At 54.6% G+C, this 19222-nt stretch overlaps 1 protein-coding gene across 2 annotated transcripts in view; it reads right to left on the reverse strand.

Moving 5' to 3' along the window:
* Nucleotides 1–19222, reverse strand: part of STIMATE (STIM activating enhancer) — a 52486-nt gene continuing 33264 nt past the window's right edge. Inside the window, exons 2-8 of one of the 2 annotated variants that reach the window (XM_059161148.1) lie at nt 17617–17665; nt 15730–15825; nt 12390–12511; nt 7919–8031; nt 6353–6430; nt 5492–5641; nt 1–3657 (exon numbers count right to left, since the gene is read on the reverse strand). In XM_059161148.1, the coding sequence (XP_059017131.1) occupies nt 3541–3657; nt 5492–5641; nt 6353–6430; nt 7919–8031; nt 12390–12511; nt 15730–15825; nt 17617–17665 (725 nt within the window). In that variant the 3' untranslated portion in view covers nt 1–3540. The remainder of the gene's footprint in view (nt 3658–5491; nt 5642–6352; nt 6431–7918; nt 8032–12389; nt 12512–15729; nt 15826–17616; nt 17666–19222) is intronic. The other variant, XM_059161150.1, reaches the window with a different exon arrangement.

Raw genomic sequence — 19222 nt, forward strand, 5'->3', positions numbered from 1 at the left:
TGTATTAAGATGTGAAACTTTATTGTAAACCATTTTACAATGTAAGTACATCGTCTTCCCTTTCATTTCAAAAATGTGTTTCTGTGAATCTTAACACCACTGCTGAAACACCCCCACCGGAAGGGCAGTGGAAATAGGCCATGGTTTGCTCACACAGTTCTGAGTTCTAATAAACATCATGAGAAAGAGAGACCAAATGAGACAGCTCACCCCCCCAGCCAGGAGCTCAAGGTGCTGACGGCCATCGGACTGGAAGTCCCTTCCAGAGAGCAAAGCCCTTCAGAGCTGCCAGTACTTCACAGGGGAGAACAGAGAGGTCTCCTCTCCCGGTCAGAAGTGTGTGCAACTTCTAAAAGCCAACCCTACAAGGTGGCTGCTTTGGCCAATGAGAAGTTCCAGAGCATCTATGTTGGACTGGCTGCAAAAAGACCAGCACGTTGCTGTCTGGAGGGCAGAGTGGGCTCCTGGGCAGCCTTCCGATGGGGACTCTGGGCTGCAGCCTACAGGACTAGACTGCCTAGAATCTGAGCCCTTCTAGGTTTCCCTTTAAAGGCATGAGTGGTCAACATTCGCCTAGGACTTGCAGTTACCAGGAAGGGGCACTAGTTAAAGCTTGAGGCAGGAGGCCACCAGTGTGCCTGAGCGCTAACTGATGGGCCACAGGCCTCTACCTTGAAGATCTTCTGAGCAGACCAAGAAGCCACTGCCACCCAAGATCTCACCAACATCCCCCGCCCCTGCCACTGCTAACCTCCCACTGACAGCGAAAGGAAAGAAGGCCAACAACGATTCCTTCCATTCAGACGTGATAGTTTCTACCTCACCAGGTTATTTCCATTAGGTACAAGAAACTCATTCATGACCCTGATTTACAAGCTTCCATCAGGGGGGCCTTGGCCAATGTCCACATCTGCACTGATCAGATGGATAGCACACAATATCCGGTTGGTGTCCCATGGTTTCTCAAGCACTGTGACACTTGCCATGTGGCTGGGTAAAGAGCTGTACTGAGTAAGGCACCTCGGGGCAGGTGGTAAGGAGACTCATCCCAGAGAAGGAGGACAGTTCAGGAGAACGTTCTGACCATGGCCCTCTGCATCTGGTCTCTTGCGACAATGCAACAAAGAAAAAATTCCCAGTGATTACAGGAAACACTCCAGGGAATACAAACTCTGTGTGTGTGTATGCGTGTGCCTGTGCATACACACACACACACACACACACACAGCCGGAAGGGAAGGGACGGCTAAACCGGCGAGGCCACGCTGTCCAGTCCTACACACCACATGGCTCTCTATGATTAGAGACCCATCCCCTGGTCAGCTCTACGACAGTGACTCAGAGACTAAAGCCCTTACTGAAATTCAGGATTCAAGGGAAAACCAGCCCTCACTAGCCACCACTTTGCTCCCCAAACCCCTGCCCTGCAGGCACTGGGACAGGCCTTGAGATGAGCAGATTGTCTGAGGCCTATACAAAGCCTACTTTCCACCTTCCAGAGACTGTGGTTTCCCCACCACTGTGCCTGGAGCTCAAGACTGAAAGCACTGCTGATTCGGAGCTCAGGAAGGTACGGGGACAGCAGCAGGCACAGGCTGTTCATACAAAATGAGACAGGGGGGAAAAGTAGGGAGAGCCAGCAACGCCATGAGGGGCTGACACGTAGCAGGCACAATGTCAGTTCTGGCCTTCCCCAGCACCGATTCTCCAGGAGGAACAGTCCACTATGGCTGGGGGCGGGCGGGGGTGAAGAGCCGAAGTGAGGGCAAAAGCGGTCAAGGCCTCTTGTCTTACACGCAGCCTTGTCTCCCGCTGTAGACACCTACATTCACAGAGTGGCCACCCAGGGCCACGACAGGGCCCAGTTCCTTTCAGGCCTCTGGTTCCTGGGGGGAAGGCAGGCCCAGAGCATAGTGGCCTGGCTCCCACACCACAATTCAGACCCAATCTACTTAAGGGCAGCACATTTGTGCGTAGGCCTAAAAGGAAGGTTCTGGGCCAGGTGGCCTCCCTGTACTTGCCTCCCTTCTAGCTTGCGCCTTAGTGGTGCAGTTTTCCGTTCCTCAGCTTCTGTGGCTGCCTCAGGGCCATGACGGAACACTGGCTGTCCCACCGTGCTGCTCCCACAGCAGGGCGAGTGCTCAAGCCGACCCGGACCACTGTGGTCAGCACACCTCCAGAGCTGTGGAAGCCTGTGGCCATGCTGAGGAGTGAGGGCCACTCCCCAGAGAGGGGACCTGGGCCTCGAAGCATCTAGCCTGCCTGCGGACGCGGACAGTGAGCTCCCACACCTCGACCCACCCCCTGTCCAGCTGCCCTGCTGCTCTGAGGCCATGAGAAACAAGATCACTGGGTCAGGCGGGCGTTCCTCAGACCGTTGTGCTCAACAGGGGGACAACACCAAGACGACAGACATAGGGCAGCCTGAGAGGAGGTTACTGAGGCTGGTCCAGCAGCTGGTTCCAAAGGCTCCACCTTGCACTGGGAGGCAAGGAGACTCAGACTGAATTTTAAACTTCAGCTGTGGAGACTGAAGAGAGGCAGGGAACTCACAGGGGTGGCCCCTATGGTTTCAGTTCTCTGGACACAGACCTCTAGGGTTTTCTCGTGGTCACGTTTAACTCAGACCTCTAAATTGCCAGCAGAAAGCCAAGCGCTGGACCCACTTGTCCCCGGACAGGCCTTCAGACCAGCTGCCTCCCACTCAGCCGCGGCCTTTACAGACCCACTGGGTTCATCCCTTTCAGACAAGGGCTCCTCTCCCTTCCTGCTGGGACCACTGGCCTCATCTCCTCTCAGATTACCTAAAAATATCCCAAATAAAAAAACTCCCAACTTTTTCTTCCCACTAGTTCACATCCCATGAAAGGCAGACAAACCCATTTCTTTGGGGGATTAAAAAGAGTTTTTAAATACAATAGTATGAAAATATAACTTAAAAATATAAAAGTCAACAGCATACGGAAGACTTAAAAATCTATGTTTTTGCCCATTAGTCCCATAGGAAATAAACACATACTCAAAAAACATTAACACTGTGACAGCTCATAAAACCGGCTTTAGAAATCAGTAGTTACAAAGCCATTTGGAGTAAGAAAGCATTGCGGTTTCAACTTGGTCAATGAGTGACTTTTAGCCCAAAATGTGTTACATCCTCACGCTCCCCGAGCCTTGGGGAAAGGCTCTACCCAGTCTGTGCGCGTCGGTTTTCCTCCTCAGTGCCACCCAGCCAGACACAGGACGGGGCTTCTGGGTCCCTCGCAACACCGTCCGGGACAATGACAGACACACAGAACGCCTCACTTGCATATTTGGTCAGTGTTTGTAGTGCAACTGAGTGGGGACCTCCGGCTGCCTGGAGCCCCTCAGCGCTGGCCCGGCCTCCCTCTGGCAAGTCCCAGCCGTCTGGGAGCGGGCGGAGACAGCGAGAGGAGTGGAGGTAGAAGAGGAGGGGCAGAGAGGAGGGAAGGAAGGACACTGCGCAGCGACCACCTGCTGACCCGAGGGGGCCCCCACGCCTGACCCCAGCACAGGAGCGCGTCAGACCGGCAGCCCGAAGCGGTGCTTCTTCTTCTTCGCAGGCTTCAGGGGGGTCAGTCGGCGCAGGTCCTCCTCCGCGTCAGACTCCTCCATCTCGTCGTCGGCAGAGATCAGGATCTGGGGTGGGGGACAGGCACGACCTGAGTCACCACCGGCGGGGCCTTCTTCCTCTGCCCTCCCTGTACCCTGGCACTGGGGTCTCACCCATCTAGAAGGCCTGGGGTCTCAGGTGTCTTTAGGGGAGGGGGACAGGGAGGCTCCTTTACACAGTGGAACCATCCAGATGTCGCTTACTCCTAGAGTAGTCATGGGCTCCTGAACCAGCGCGGAGTGGACGTGCCCACCCCTAGCTTCTCCAGCCAACCTCCAGCTGGGACGGAACCCCAGTCGGAGCAAACTCAGCAAGGACCCCCACCCTGAGGTCATTCTGGTAAACAAGCCCAATCTGGACACAGGGCATCCCAGGTCCTGGAAGGGACCCCACAGACAGCAAAAGCACACTGAAAAGTCCCTTTCCAGAGGAGAAGAGAACCTCTATGGAACACACACAAGGCAGACCACGTTCAGATCAGCTGCTTTGAACCAACTCTGCAACCTGTGCAGACGAACGGGAGCCCTGCGCTCTTCTGAGTGTTGGGAAGGAGTTGGCCGTGGGGCAAGGGCACCCGGGGCCAACACAGACCCTTCCTGCCCACCTGCCATGCTGCTTGCAGACTCCTCAAGCCTCTGAGCACTGGGAAGCCCAGGGACAGTGCACCATGAGCTCCTTCTCTCCCAGGGAAGGGACAGCTATTGTCACCTTTCTCCGGACCACTTCCCTGGGGGGTCCCTGGTTACACCTCTCTGGCTTCCTGCTGCCTGTCCAGGCATGGCCACATCACAAGGCACTTTGCCTGTCTGGCTCAGACCTTTGCCTGTACCTCATTCCATGTCACTCTGTCCTTCCCTACAGGACACACGCTGCTCTGGCCATGAGGGGTTCCAATGACCCAGAGGCCATCCCATGTGACCACAACCCCTCCTGAGTGATTGCTTCTGCCTGCAGTGTTGCCACTCACCTAACGTTCATTACGACAGGATGGGCCCCGTGCCAGATCCTGGGGACAGCTAGAGAAGATATGGGCTTACCCTCTGTCCTGCTCCTCCAGTCAGCTTTCCAAACTCCCCCCAGGAGGCCCCGGGGAATCAAACAGACCATTCCAAGGTCCTCACAGGGCTTTGTGAGCGCCTCAGTGTCAGAAGGATCACACCGTGTGAGAAGGACCTATTCAGACACTCACCTTCACCTCATCCAGTCTGAAGGTCTCTCAGGGAAGACATTACCTCAGCCATTTCTGCCGCCCCACCCTCACTGCAGAGCTGCACACACCGAGAAAGCTGATGAGGCCTCTCAGGAGACGGCCCTGGCCTCGCCCCGCAGCACGCAGTGGGCAGGCCACCCGGGAGCATTGCTCTGCCTCCATGCTTCTGTTGATGACCACCAGTCTCCCCGAAAGTCCAAACCTTTGAACTTAGGAAACCTGACAATAAGGGCAGGGGAGGTTCCCGGGAAGGTCTAGCTACCCCTACGTTTTAGAAGTTTCTAGTGGGCTTAGCCAACACTTCTGCTGGTCTGTAGTGGTAGGCAGGGACTGAAACACCTTAAGGCCTGAAGGTCAACTATCAGGCCCACGAGAGTCCTTGCCAGCTTCCCTGGAACAAGGCAGCCCCCCTCTTCCCTGTCTTCCTCCACTGGCGGAGGTCCCGACTGCCGGAGATGAGCTCCCGCCACCCCACTGGGCACTCCACCTCCCTGCCGTGGGAAGGCCAGGGGACGCAGGAATGGGTCCCTCCCTGCTGGATGGAGCAGTCAGCCTCTTCTTGCTCCTCCTGGCCAGGGCCAGGAAGACCAGATGCAGCAGAGGCCAGAGACCCCATTGGGATGGGGTGTGGCATGAGGGCATGGCCCTACCTCAGACTCTGACTCTTCGTGGGACGCAGCCCTTCGATAGCGGACCTTGCTCCCGTTCCTCGAGTCCTGGTTGGCTCCCCTTTCTTCTAGTTTAGCTTTCGTCCTCCCCTTCCTCATGAGGAAATTGTCCACTACCCAAAACATCAAAGCCTGTGGGGAGGAAATGTGCATTTTACTCTGGGATAAGGCATCTGTCAAAGTACAGCAGATGCCCATTGCCAACCTTCCTGCCTGCTCCTGATTACGAGGTCTAGAACAAGGGGAAGAAAAGCCTCCTCCAGTCCCCCAGCTCTCTCACAAGCTTACAAAGAGATTCCCACCCTCCACATCCTTTGCTTCTGCTTTCTTATCGGAGAACCAGCAAGAAAACCCTAGTCCTCTTCACCCTGAGTGCTGGTAACCTCTGGGGACTAGCCACTGGAAAGGTTTCCAGGCTCCTACTGTGAGCTGAGAGGCTGGCCCGCGCACTCTGCCACGACTGTCAGCCCCACGTGACTTTCTTGTTCCTTCCATTTTCTAGCCAGCATGCTTATGAGTCTCTCTTGGAGCTCTGGGGCCAGGGATGAGGCGGCCTGGATTCCGAACATCCCGATCTGCAAATTGCTCGCTGTGCATGCAGAGGGCCTCCTCGGTGGGAAGTCCCCGGCAGGCAGGGCAAGACAAAGTTCTCAGGACCCTTCCTCTTGCACGGGGAGCCTAGAGGAGGGATCTGCCTGCTGAGGAAGCAATCCTGCCATTTCCAGGTCTGGGGTGGGGAGAGGCCTGGGGGCTGTAAGGGGCTTTCTCTGTCAGACTCAGAACTGAGAACAGGACACTGGAGGGCAGGAAGTATGTGGGGATAAAATGCAACATGGCACTGACATTGACAAAGAAGGGGACGATCAGCATGACGATGGCCAGTTTCAGGTCTGGGTTTTCAATGGGGTTCAACAGGGCCACCTGTAAAGAGAAGCAGACTCCGTGAGGTAGGGGGAGACCACATAGAAGGGGCCTGGGGGTAGCGGGGCAGCAGCACACATCATCCATGAGGCCCTGAGAAGGGTGGCTTGGCTCAAACGACACTCCCCTGGAACCCTGATGGGTACAGTGCCTCACGGCCAGGGCTGCATGGTCCGTCCCCAGATGGGAATGCTGACGAGGGGCAGATCCCCGGGAGGGGAGAACACCTGCAGCATTTAGGGTTTTAGCCGCCTTCCTAGTGGCATGGACCTGGGAAACATAATGGGCTTACAACCACCATGCAGGGCAGGGCCCACCCACCAGGCAGCGTGGAGGGTAGGGGTGGTGGGGCTTCGGGGTGTTGGAGAGAATGAGGTTGGTGGATGCCGATTACAGACACTAGCAGTGAGGGACCAGACCATTTTCTAGCAGAAATCCTGCACCCCAACCACCTCTTGAAGGACAGAAGCTCTGAAAAGCCTTGGTTTATTTTCTTGAAAAATAAAATTCAGACATAAATAAAACCAAAGGAGGGGCACTTGGGTAGCTTAGTCAGTTATGCGTCAGACTTCAGCTCAGGTCATGATCTCAGGGCAGCAGGGAGCCTACTTGTCCCTCTCCCTCTTGTATTCCTGCTCTCTCTCAAATAAATCAGTAAAATCTTAAAAAAAAAAAACAAAAAAAAACAAAAAAAACACCACACACGACAACAATAACAAAAACAAAGGAAGGCCAAGTTCTGAGCTACTCGAAGACTCTTCAGCCAGTTCCATGCAGTGGGGGACTTGGGCAGTGCAGAGCCCAGCACCAGGGCCAGAGGGCAGCGCCAAGGGAACCCTGGGAACAGCCTGTGAGCAGCTGTTTCCTGCAGCCCCCAGAGTCTTGATTAAACCACTGGCCAAGAAAAGTGTGGAGGACATGTGCAGGTGGAGAGACACCTTCCTGATAGTTACAGTAGTGAGGTTTATAGATTGTCTCAGCCAGGAAGCAGCCCGAGGGCAGGGACACTTGTCCCCACTGGCCTTCTGTATCGCAAAGCTTTTTTTTTTTTTTTAAAGATTTTATTTATTTATTTGACAGAGAGAGATCACAGGTAGGCAGAGAGGCAGGAAGAGAGAGAGGAAGGGAAGCAGGCTCCCTGCTGAGCAAAGAGCCCAATGCAGGGCTCGAACCCAGGACCCTGAGATCATGACCTGAGCCAAAGGCAGAGGCTTTAACCCACTGAGCCACCCAGGTGCGCCTTTATCGCAAAGCTTAATCGAGGGCAGGCACTTGCACTATTCAAGTAGATGGATGCTAAGTGAAAAACCAAGTTCCTGCTCCCGACAGGCAAGCCAGACCGACTTAGTGGAGGTGGGGGTGGGGGAGAAGGAAAAGAAAGAAAAGATTTGGTTTTCCAATAAGGTTGGGGCGTGTGGGTGGTAGGAGAACAAGTACTGTCTTGCTTGGCAGCCCAAGGAGCTGCTAAAGGATGGACAAGAAGCAAACCTTTTTCCACTGAAGTATGAGGAGAACGATGAAGACGACAGACTTTTCAAAAATCATGATCACGATGTAAAGCGCACACTGCCCAACCCAGGCTCCGCACTGCAGAGGGTCTCCTGCAGGGACAGCAGGTGCATAGTCACGCAGGGCCCGGATGCCAGGACCCAAGCCCATGTCCCCGCCCCATGCCCACAGCTCCTAGGAGCCCTCGGGCCCCCCAGCCTACCCCAGACCCTGGCTCTAAAGCCACTTCACAAGCCCCCGAAGCACCAGGAATCACTTCAGCCTCACCAGACACATGCAGGTGTTTTAGACAAAAATCACAGAATTCCTAATTTGGAGATACCAGAGTGGGGGTTTCTTTTAAGAGATTCTAGGATGTAATTAAGGAGACTAAAGTTAGTAAGTGCTCACTGTCAGGGCTCAGAGAGCTGGCTCTTTTTGTCCACGGGCAGAGCTGTGGGAAGGAAGACTGCTATTATTATCTGTTGTTGATTTTTCCAGTGACTGTGGTGCTATCCATCCTTTCCTCCACCCGTGGACTGCCTGATGTTTGTGACTACGGAGGCAGCAAACCTCCCCTTTGCTGGTCTGCTGCCCCGAGCCAGTCGCCCCTGCTGCTCCTGCTTCCCTCAGCCCTGAAAGCAGAACTCGGACTGGAGGAATCCTGATTCTGTCTCCATGAGGTAGCCCAAAACAGCTGCACTGGGGACAGGGAAAGAAAGTGGGGGCAGACAAGCAGGAGGGAGGGGCTGTGCGTGGAGCCATGACAAAGGTCCATCTGTGACTCATCCATCACGGTACTTGAGAAATGCAGAAAGGCAACAGTTCACACTGGGGCACACGCAGGTACTGGAGGGCCTCCAGAATGTTTCAGAAAAGACTAGAAGAAGTGTGGAGGACCAGCCCCAGGGACAGATCTATATCCTTGGGGACAGGCAGAACTCATGGGATGGGCCCCCAGGGAGCCACACATGCTAAAGTGGGAGACCTAGGGAAGAGCCAGGGGATGGTGGGAGGCAGCTGGAGCTGGCTCTGGATGCTCTGCTGGGGTTGCCTGAGCACCACTCACCAGAAGAGGGGTGGAGGGCAGCACTTCAGGGGAGGCAAAGGCCCCTGTCTAGGCTGTGAGGCGAGAACTTGCCCCAGAGAGAGGGCTCCGGTTCCACCATGCAATGGAAGGTTTCTGCAGCCATCCCCGTCCAGGCACGGGTGCCGGAGCAGGCCCAGCCCGGCCAGAGCCTGCCAACGGGACGCTGGGGAGCATACATGAATGCCTTCGCACAGCTGTAATGGACACCACACCAGGCCATTCCCTTTTCTGGAAAACCTCGGGAGAAGGGTGCAGAAAGCATGCAGAGAGCCATCGGGGCTGCTGCTAAGCTCGCCCTACTTTCACTTCTGGTATTAGACACATCTGAGCCAAAAAACCACTTCAGAAGCACAATCCCTCCAGCTAGATTTTTAATGCAGTGCTGGAATCCTTTCAGTCAACTGCGTGACCTTACTGAGAAAAGTTCTCAGAAGTAACAAATCAAAATATTGTCAAAAGTCATTAAGATCAGAGACCAACAGAAAGCACTAGTAGGAAACATCTCTGAACAGGGACCAGCGCGTTTCCAGTCAGCAGACTAAGGGGCCACACTTCATATCAAAAGAAAATGTGCTTGTTCCATGTGCCCGTAAGCTTGCAGTGACTGACAGAGAGGGACAGACGCCCCGAACCCCGCATTGCCCCACACTGTTAAGTGTCAGCGCCATAGCTCGGCCACGGTTGCGTCTTCATTTACATGCTTTAAAAGGACAGCTAAAAAACATGGTAAGAAAAGGGAAAGTCCTCTGTAAATGCGTTCCCACACTCTCCTCCTCCTCCATGTCCCGACCACCAGGAGCCCCCGCTGGAGTGAGCACGTGTGCTGGTCTGCTTTGCTCCTTGGAGAGCCTCCCAGACGTTCCCCACTGTCTCACTGTTCAAGGACAGACACACCAGGCATTATTGACATGTCCTGGACAATCTCAGGTAGAGGGTGTTGTGTTTGTTGAACAAATTCCTCAGGAGAAATTGCAGGGATAGGGCACAAATGGACAGAGCCCGTCTGTCTCTCAAAGGCTTTAGGAAGGGAGCATAAGGACAGGGCCAGCCAGCAAAGCCCACAGACCACTGGTCCATGGGACACAGACCTGCCTGCAGAGCTTCTGCTGTGGGAAATGCCACCTGGTCATCAAACCACAAGCATACCTATCACCTGGATTTTGTCTCCCCCCCCTCAGGGCTGTGTGACATTCCCCAAGTCCCATGTGTTTGTTGGCAAGTTCAGCCTCTCCTCTAAAGACAAAGGAAGCACCTAAAAAAACAAAGCCCTCTTCTTCACTTAGCTGAGAAGAGAGCTATGGGGCCGACATGGAAATATTGCCTCAAGAAGATGGGCCAGTTAACAGGTGTGGCAGGTGAAATGTGGCCCCACAGACACATCCACACCTGAGTCCCAGGGACCTGGCACTATGGTAAGCTGCCCAGGGCAAGTACGGCTGCTAACCAGCTGCTTCTAAGATGGGGCAGCATCCCGCAGTATCTGGCGGGCCCCGTGCACTCACACGGGCACTGGAACGAGGTCTGGAAGGAGAGCAGGATACCATCGGAGAGGAGCCTTACCGCTGCCTCAGGGGAGACGGGGCCACAAGCAGGGAGGGCGGCCAGCCTCTTAGGAGCGGCAGACTGCCAGGACATGGATGCCCCCTCTAGAGGCTCCAGAAGGAAGCAGTCCGGCCCACACCTTGACTTTAGCCAGGGCGACCCAGGTGGGATGCCTTCCTACACAGGTGTAACGTGAGACACCTGCTGTCGGAAGCCACTGGTTTTGTGGAAATTTCTTGTAGCAGTGACAGGACACAAGAATACAGGTAGAAAGAGAAATCAGGTAAGAGAGGACGTGCACCGTCCTCCCTCAGCCCGGGGAGGGAGGGCTCAGGATGGTCATCTGGAGACATCCTGGTTTGAAGGCTCTGGGAAGACGAGGGTGGGAATGGGTGGTGCTCTAGGACCGGACCTGCTTTCCCTCTGTTGGGTAGTCAGGGTTGGCGGCAGGGGTGGGGGTGGTCACTGAGTGGCACGTGACTGGCTGTGATGGCTCTCTGCAGTGTGGGTCACTACAGCTGAGTCGAGAGCAGCCTTCTAGGATAGATCTCAACAGCAAGCAGTGAGCAGCTCTGATCTTGGAGGCGGTGGCAGATGAGACCATGCCCGCCCCCAGCTGTGCGCTGGCTTCAGGAGTCACTTAACTCGTCGGTACCTAGCCTGTAAGTGAGGATGACGCTGTGGTCCACAGGTGTCCTCCAAGTGGAGGGATCATGACTCGGGGCTTCTCAGAAGACTTCCATCGAGCCACAGGAGTGTACGCCGTGTGTCATACGCTATCTTAAGTCCGTGACTCATTAGGCATCAAGTAACAGGGCTAAGAAAAGCCCTCCCCTGAGTTCATCTCCCCTCAATAGAGATAAACAATTACTTAAGAATTCTAGAAATACCCAAGGCTCTCGTATAGTCGGTTCCACGGATTGGCTCCCCTTCCACTCGTTAGTGCCTTATGAGGCTTCAGTCATCTAGGAGTGTGAGTGACCCTGAAGCTGCGCCAGGAAGTCCACAGAAGGGGTGACCAGGAAAGGTGAGTGGAGATCCAGAATTCCTTCCTTCTTGTCCTGTGTGTCCCTAGGTGGCTGAGATGCTGTTCTCACTGAGACCAGGAGTTCGTGCTCCCAGATATCAGGGGCCAGGCATGAAGGTGGGAGAGACCTGTCCTTGCCCCTTAACTCCGGGGCCTGAATGTCCAGGGTGTGGCAAGGCCTGAGGAAGGCATCTCACCACAGCCCCGTGGAGGCTACTGCCACGCTTCCCTGGGCAATGTATTTGTGCTCAGAGAGTATGAGGGCAGCTTCCTAAGCAGGCCCTTGTCCTGGGGGTTTGAGAGAAGGGAGGGAGTCAAAGATGAGCCAGCAGCCACAGGTCACCTGTTTTAAGGCTCACCTGTGAGTGAGATGGACCTGGGGTTCCTGGTGACAGCACGCACCTGATGCTGGTGGGAGACCAGCCTCCAGTTAGGAGACAATAAGGTGACTTGGCCATGGCGTGGGGGATGGATAGCCCTGTAGCGAGATGGCCCAATGACAGGACAGGCAAAGACACGTAGCAGAAGAGGCCAGAGCTGGGCCCCTCCCCCTGTCTAGGGTCTCCTGGCTCCTGCCACGGAGTGGCAGTGAAGTGTGCTCCTCCACACCTCACGTGTGGCACTCTGACACTAGCAGGGCGATGGTGTTCAGGCCCCAGAACCAGCCCCCCGACCAGAGGATACAGCCACCAGCTCCTGAAGCTTCCAATCCACCGGCCTAGAGAGCTGACTGGGGCGAGGAGGAGAGCGCCCCCCCCCTGCCCCCCCGAAGGCCCCCTCCACACCCCCATCCAGTGTCCACGCCACTTTACCATATTCGCCAAATCGCAAGGACTCCCACTGCTGCCACTCCACCAGGACGCTGACAGCACGCACCCCCACGTAGATGAGCAGCATGCCCACGGTGGCGTCCAGGAGGAAGTTGATGAGGTACCTGGGAGGACAGCACACAGTGGCGCCATCAGGAAGCACCACCCAGGCCCCTGAGCCCAGCCCTGGGTGCTTACCAAGACCAACTTCAAGCCTGAAGTCCCAGCACTTTGGCCTGTTCCGGGGGGGCCCAATGCGAGAGTCTCCGGGGCTCAATTCCAGGAGCCCCAGGGAAGCCTCCCCATGATAGCATCCGACACTCATCGGGGTCAAAGAACTCGAGGGAGGAGTGGATAAGGGACAGAGAAACTTGAAAGACCCCTAACACTCCCACCAGGAAAGACTTGACCCAGGACAGGGTGCCTAGAAACAGCAAGGACGTCAACAGGGAAACAGAACTTAATTCATTAAAAGAAATCTGCACATTGACGCTGGTCACATGCACGACCCCGAGCTAGTGCTGCTGCTCCACGTGGTTCAGGATGTGGCTTCTGGGGTTTTTTGGACCAAAGAGGGCAAGGCCACAGGCCCCTCTATCATCCCTATGTTTCAGAGCCTGCCACGGAAGCAAGTGTATTTCTAGAGAGAGCTTTATTCCCATGGAAAAGGCAGGCTGACAGAAGGAGAGTAGAGTCAGAAGAGCTCTCCCACCATGATCCTGTGTTCTTATACTGTCTGTTTCCATGTGTCTGACACACACCTCCTCCCTCACCAAGGAGAGGCCCTCCGCAAGGGCCCTGTACCCAGATCTTGCCAGGCACCCTGACCACAGGTGCCAGTGCTCCAGACAAAGCAGGAGACAGGCAACCACTGGGTCAGGTACAGGCCCCTGGGATGCCAAGTGGCTTGGAAAGCTCTCCAAGTAGTTCCAGATGTCACAGACCAACTGCTGTGCTTTCCCATTGCCAAGGCCGGAGATATTTCATGCAGACTCTGAGCCCCCACTTAGAGACCGAGGCTCTGGGGCCGGGCACACGCTGACTCCTAAGGGGGCTCACCATGGGGCCCAAGTGTGGCCAGAAAACCAGAAGGGCAGACAGCGTGTCTCTGCCTGCCCTTCCTCGTTAACATCACAAGGGGTCACTCTCAGACCAGAGACCAAGGCAGAGCAGCTGAGTCCAAGGCGACTTCTCCAGGCTCCGAGCTGGCCCCAGACTAAACTGCTCTCAGATGCTTACATCTAACTGGTTTCAAATGGTTCTCACATCTGAGGCTCGCCCTGAAAGTCACAAGAACTCGTGACAGACATGTGTTGGTTCATTCATTCCCTCCCCAAACATTTACACCTACTGGGCGCCAGGCCCTGTGACAAAAGACGGAATGCTCCCTACAGTGTACCCAACACATATGAGGCTGGGGGACAGGCTGGCTTCAGATCCCAGCTCCATCACTACTCGTCCGTGTGAATTTAAGTTCCGTGCTCTCTCTGTGCCTCAGTTCCTCAGGCTGTAAAACGAGGATAACCGAAGTATCTAAACTGTAGGGCTGTTATCGGGATCGAAAGAGTCAGTACGTGTGAACAATGCCTGCCACGTAGTAGGTGCTAGACCAATGTGTGGTTTGAATCCTGGCCCCTCAGAGTCCCAGAACCCTGGATGTCACAAAAGCTGAACTTCCTCCCAAAGTATTTGGACGGAGCAAGGAGCAGAGTGCCCAGTCCACGGGACCCCTGCACCCACAGGGGCAGCTCGTCCCCGCTGTATGTTTCTGGTCTCCCGTAGCTGAAGCTGGCTTCCCTTCCAGTCTGCAGCTTCCCAAGATGCCTCAAGGCCTGCCCAGCCGAGCCTGTCCCCAACTTGTGAAAAGTCACAGGGCAGAGCCAGAATGGCAGGACCTGAAACAGATCCAAGGGCCTGGGCGCCTTCCACTGCCCAAACACTGCCTGCTGCTGGGCTCTCACACCTTTCCTAACTTACAACACCCTCCAAATGAACTGTTAACTCCCTCACTGAGCAGCGACCCTATGGACACCAGTGGTGCTTATACTCAACAAGTCCTGAAACCTGCCCAGGAATCCTGGGGATCTGGTGGGACACAGGCCAGGGGAGCAAAGTGGGGCTCGGTCTGGCTTCTTAGTCAAGTGCCTTCACCATACCAAGCTCCACCTTGGGCCCTTCCTCCTCCAGGCGGAGCACTTGAGAGCTGTCAACAGCCCCTTCTCCCTCCTGGCTGTGATTCAGTTTGCCAATGTCCTTCTTACAGCCGTATCGTCTTCATTTTGCAGACAGCCAGTGGAGGTGCTGCAGGGGAGAGGCACGCGGCCGACACTGCACGAGGAGTAACCTTAGTGCCTCCAGTGTCAGCCGTTGCCTTGTGGGCTATCCCGGTCAGCAACGTCAAGACCATTCACCAGAGGATGACTCCAGCCTGCTGGGGGCTCAGGGGCTGGAAGGAAAACCATCTCCTAACCATCCCCCTGAGGGAGGATTACCTTTCCAGTCACCTACTTTGAGAATGCACCCACACGTCCAAACAGATCATAGCCTATCCAGGTCTCAGAGAGACTCTAGGCAGGGAGACGTCATAGCTTCCTGCTGAAATCTCGCCCTGAACTAAATCTGCAGTCACCAAAAAAGGAGGCTTGAAAAGAATCTTCCAGTCCAAATGATCTTAAACATACACGAAGCCTCTTGGCAAGGGACTCCCCAGCTCTCCGCCCTGGTCTCTCAAAGGCGGGGCAGGACAGCAGCGTGAGCAAAGGCACGGAGGCAGGAGACAGCTGGTTGGGTAGAAGGCCTCCAGCACAGCATGATGGGAGCAACAAGTCTGAGCCAGGAAGGAAGGAGATGGAGCTAGGATAGGGTAGGGGAGTCTCTTTTCCCACTCCCTCGGCTAAGAGAGGCACCATTATGAGCCAGAACCACCCATGGTGTTCAGGTCCAAGAGGTCAATGATGATCCACAGTGGCTTTGACCCCAAGCGGCTGGCACCACAGAGAAGCCCCCCCATGGGTCTTATTCTAGCAGGGATACTCCTTCAGGGCACTATGATGCCCCACTAGGGGCCACTCCCTACCGGGAGACATAAGGATTACTAGAACGCCAAGGGCCAGAACTCGGATAAGCAGGGAGTCAACACAGAGCCCTCACAGCCGGCTGACAGCTGTGTGTGTGAACCCACAGGCAGCACAGACAGGGATTCTCTCAGGTGAGCACAAAGCACAAAGTGGGGGCTGCCCCCTACCCAAGCTAGAGGGAACATGACTAGTGGCTGGAAGCAAGGCCAGTCTGCATGTTCAGTGGACAGGTGGGTGACATCTGTCCTCGGATACGGGCCACTTACAGTGAGCAAGGGTCCTCTTCAGTGAGATCTGCTAGGTACACATTTGCAAAGTGGATGAACAGCATTCCTATGGCTTGTTTAGAAGTGTCTAAAAACCTGTACAAAATAGGATCAGCACTTGTTACCATCCTGACAGGAGGGTTATACCCAATTTGTGGAAAATGAGAAGTCTGAAACAGGAAGAAAGCCACCAGGGTGCTCCCAACCTTCCCTTTACTAGGTGCCTCTTTCTGAGGCGTTGGCACGAACTCAGGCTTGGTGTCTCAGTGACCTTTCAAAACCTTCAATAAAACCGCATCTGAGCTCCCTAAGAGGCTGCAGATTTAGAACACATACTTAAATACGTTAAACACATATTTAAAATAGGTGTGTTTACTTTTTCACTTTTTGTCACTTCAAAATGAAATGCTGGATCCTGGCTTTTGATGAGGTCCAGGGCACCTCTGTTTTAAAGAGGTCCCTCTCGACGTCGCTCCGAGCTTAAGTCCGTCTGCGCAAGACCAGCAGGACACGCAGGTCCAGCCCCACAGCTGAAGCCCCAGAGATTCCGGCTGCTGTGGTGTATGCACTGCGCTACGTGGGGTGGGCAACCTCCCTCTGTAAAAGGTCGGAGAGTCTTTAAACACTCTCTTGAAGAGGTCGGCTGCTGGTCCTCCTGCCACCCCATGTGAAAGCGGCCGCAGAGCCCGCCATTCCCGTAACACTTCATTAGGAAAATAGACAGTGGGCCGTAGTCTGCCAACCCTTGGGCTAGATGGCCGGAGTTTCAAAAGAGAAGAAAACAAGGGTGTTCTGGGGACACCCACCGGTCAAGACGGGGCCTTTGGTTTCTCCTCTGCCACAAACACCTGGAGACCACGGCCGTCTGTGGCCGAGGAACCTCTAGACTGGGGCCAAGTCTCCTGGCCTCCTGGGCTAGGCACCGAGGGCTGGGCTGGGCCATTGAAGGGGCCTTAACGGCCCCTTCGGACTGAACAGACCTTAGAGATTATCCAGATCAACCCTATGACTGAAGTTTGAAAATAATTTCCTAAAATACTGGCAAAGCAGAAGTCCCCAAAAGGCAATGTGTGCCCCACAGACTGCCCCAATTCCAGACCCTCCCTAGGTCCCCTGGCCTAAGCTAGATACCCAGATTTGAGAGAAACCAATGGGGGAAAATAAAAACAAGACTGATCAACATTCACAAGTAAGGCACTGAAGATCAATCAAGCATATGCTCCAAATGCTGTAAAGGCCCTTTAACACACTGATTTATCTGGAGTCTTCTCTGCAGGGCAAAATGACCGTTCTGTTAGCACAGCTGCAACCCTAAGGCAGCCCAAGAAAGTCTGCTTCTAGTGGACGTCACGTTGTCCTGAAGAGCTGGCTGTGCCCTTTTTTCTGGAGTTCTGTCTTTGAAGGCAGTATCCGAAGTTCTACCACCCTTTAATGAAGGACAAATTGCTACCAGGGGTCATCCTAGGGTCGACCAGGAGAGATGAGTTTTGGGGAAAGGAGCATTTCCATGGTGTATCTGACTGTCTCCAGATTCAGAGAATGCTCTGCTTACACATACAGACTACAGAACCCCAGGATTTCTCACGACCTAACAACACAGAGACAGAATTAAAGGAGCTCGCTGCATACACTGACCTATCTGTCCCAACCTCTGTTTCCTAAAAGTGGGCAGCTGTGTGATGACAGAATAAAGACAGAGCCTGATGTTACTTAGAGGAACTTCTAGAAGTCTTTTGTATTAGACATAGTTCCTGAGATGATTAATCCAACTAAGGGATTCCAACACTTTATGTGATGCAGAATCGCTCCCATTGCCCACCCCCCTTCCCCTGCAAACCCCAAAGAGTCAATGGCATTCTAGGAAGGTGTTCATATGTTCATACGCACCATATCCTCCACGGCCGTCTCTCGTGCTTTGGTTCTCTGAAGCGCTTGACTGGAAGAAAACACACACATTCAGCGGCTTGCCACAGCGACAACAAAGCAAAATGCATACAAGGAGGGTTACCAGCACACTCGGGGTTGACACTCTAAGTCAAGGTCCTTGCTCTTTTGACATGTGACAATAGACACTAAGCCGTGAAGGTCACAGAGGCCCTGTGCTGCGGGAGACCAGCACAGCCTTGTCAGAACTGGACACTGAGGAAGAACGATGCCTCACAGGATGTGGAGAGCTGTCTTCTCCTCCGTCACGAGGTTCTCTCGGAGAGGGCCTGGAGACCACAAAGTGGAAGGCAGCTACTTCCAGCTTCAGGATATGCTCCACACCCAGTGACAGATCCATTCAGCCCCCCACCTGCCCGCCCAAACAGTCACTGGGTGCCCACTCCAAGCCGGGCACTGAGGACACAAAGGCAGGTGTCTGGCAGGAGGGCAGGCGCGTAACCATCTAGTGAGGCAAGTGCCAGAGGACAGGTATGTCTGAGGCGGGGTGAGGGCACAAGGGAAGGAGGACCACCCCTGGCTGCCTGGAAGGACACTGGCCAGGAGAGGCGGCCCCGGGGGGAGGGGACAGAGCACACACTACGAGCTCACAGGGACAGGGACATAACATGGCAGACAAACCGAGCAGGAGCCACATGACGGAGGGTCTTGAATGCCAAGCTAAGGAGTGTGGAATGAACCGTGTAGGGAAGGGAAAGCTGGGAGAGAGTGGTAGACAGAATCAAAGACACGGCTGTTAGTTTGTTTTAGACAAATGGCTCTGAATCATGTAGAAGGTGGGTTTCTGGGGCTGGAGAATATGCCGGCTTAGCCCCGGCACCAAGCAGGGGTGCACCCCACTACAGAACAACCAGTAGGGGCAGTTGTTCTCAAATGGCTGAGGGCTGCCGAGACGCACACCTTCACCTCGGGTGCATAGACACGACCCCAGCAGACTGTCTCCACAAGTCTACCCACGAAAGCTGGCCCCTCACACAAGTACCAAGGAAGGGACGCACGGATGCAAACCCACAGAGGACGTCTCCTTCCTATGGGCAGGAGGCGAGAACTGACTTCTGGCAGAACCCCAAGCTGCCCATGAGGGTGCAGGAGGAGGAGGAGACAGGGAGGGAGACCCCGGTGGTGCTCAGATCGATCGACCCTAAATGAACAAAAGCCTCCTGCAGTTTGCAAAGCAAGAGCTGTTTGTTCACAGAAACAAAACAGGTCGTGGTGTTCTCAGAGAGTCATTTTGAGCAACCAAAAAACAGGAGGAGCTGTAAGGAGCGCTTTGACTCTGTTGATTCATCATAGAGCCAACATACCAACCACATCGAAGGACCTGGAAGTGGGGCCAAGAGGTTCTGCCCACCCAGATATTTCTGAGAGGCAGGGGCCACCACCCCACAAATACGCACGTCTCCCCAGGGTGTCGGGAAGGAGACACAGAGCAGACTGCGCCTGGACAAAACCCTCTGGAGGGAAAGCCCCCAGTTAGGACCAGACCCACGTCACACACATTTGTGCTTCTGCCTCAAGGGACTCTGTCCCCATCAGTATGAGATCAACA

Source organism: Mustela lutreola, chromosome 2 (genome assembly GCF_030435805.1).
Source record: "Mustela lutreola isolate mMusLut2 chromosome 2, mMusLut2.pri, whole genome shotgun sequence".
Lineage (NCBI taxonomy): Eukaryota > Metazoa > Chordata > Mammalia > Carnivora > Mustelidae > Mustela > Mustela lutreola.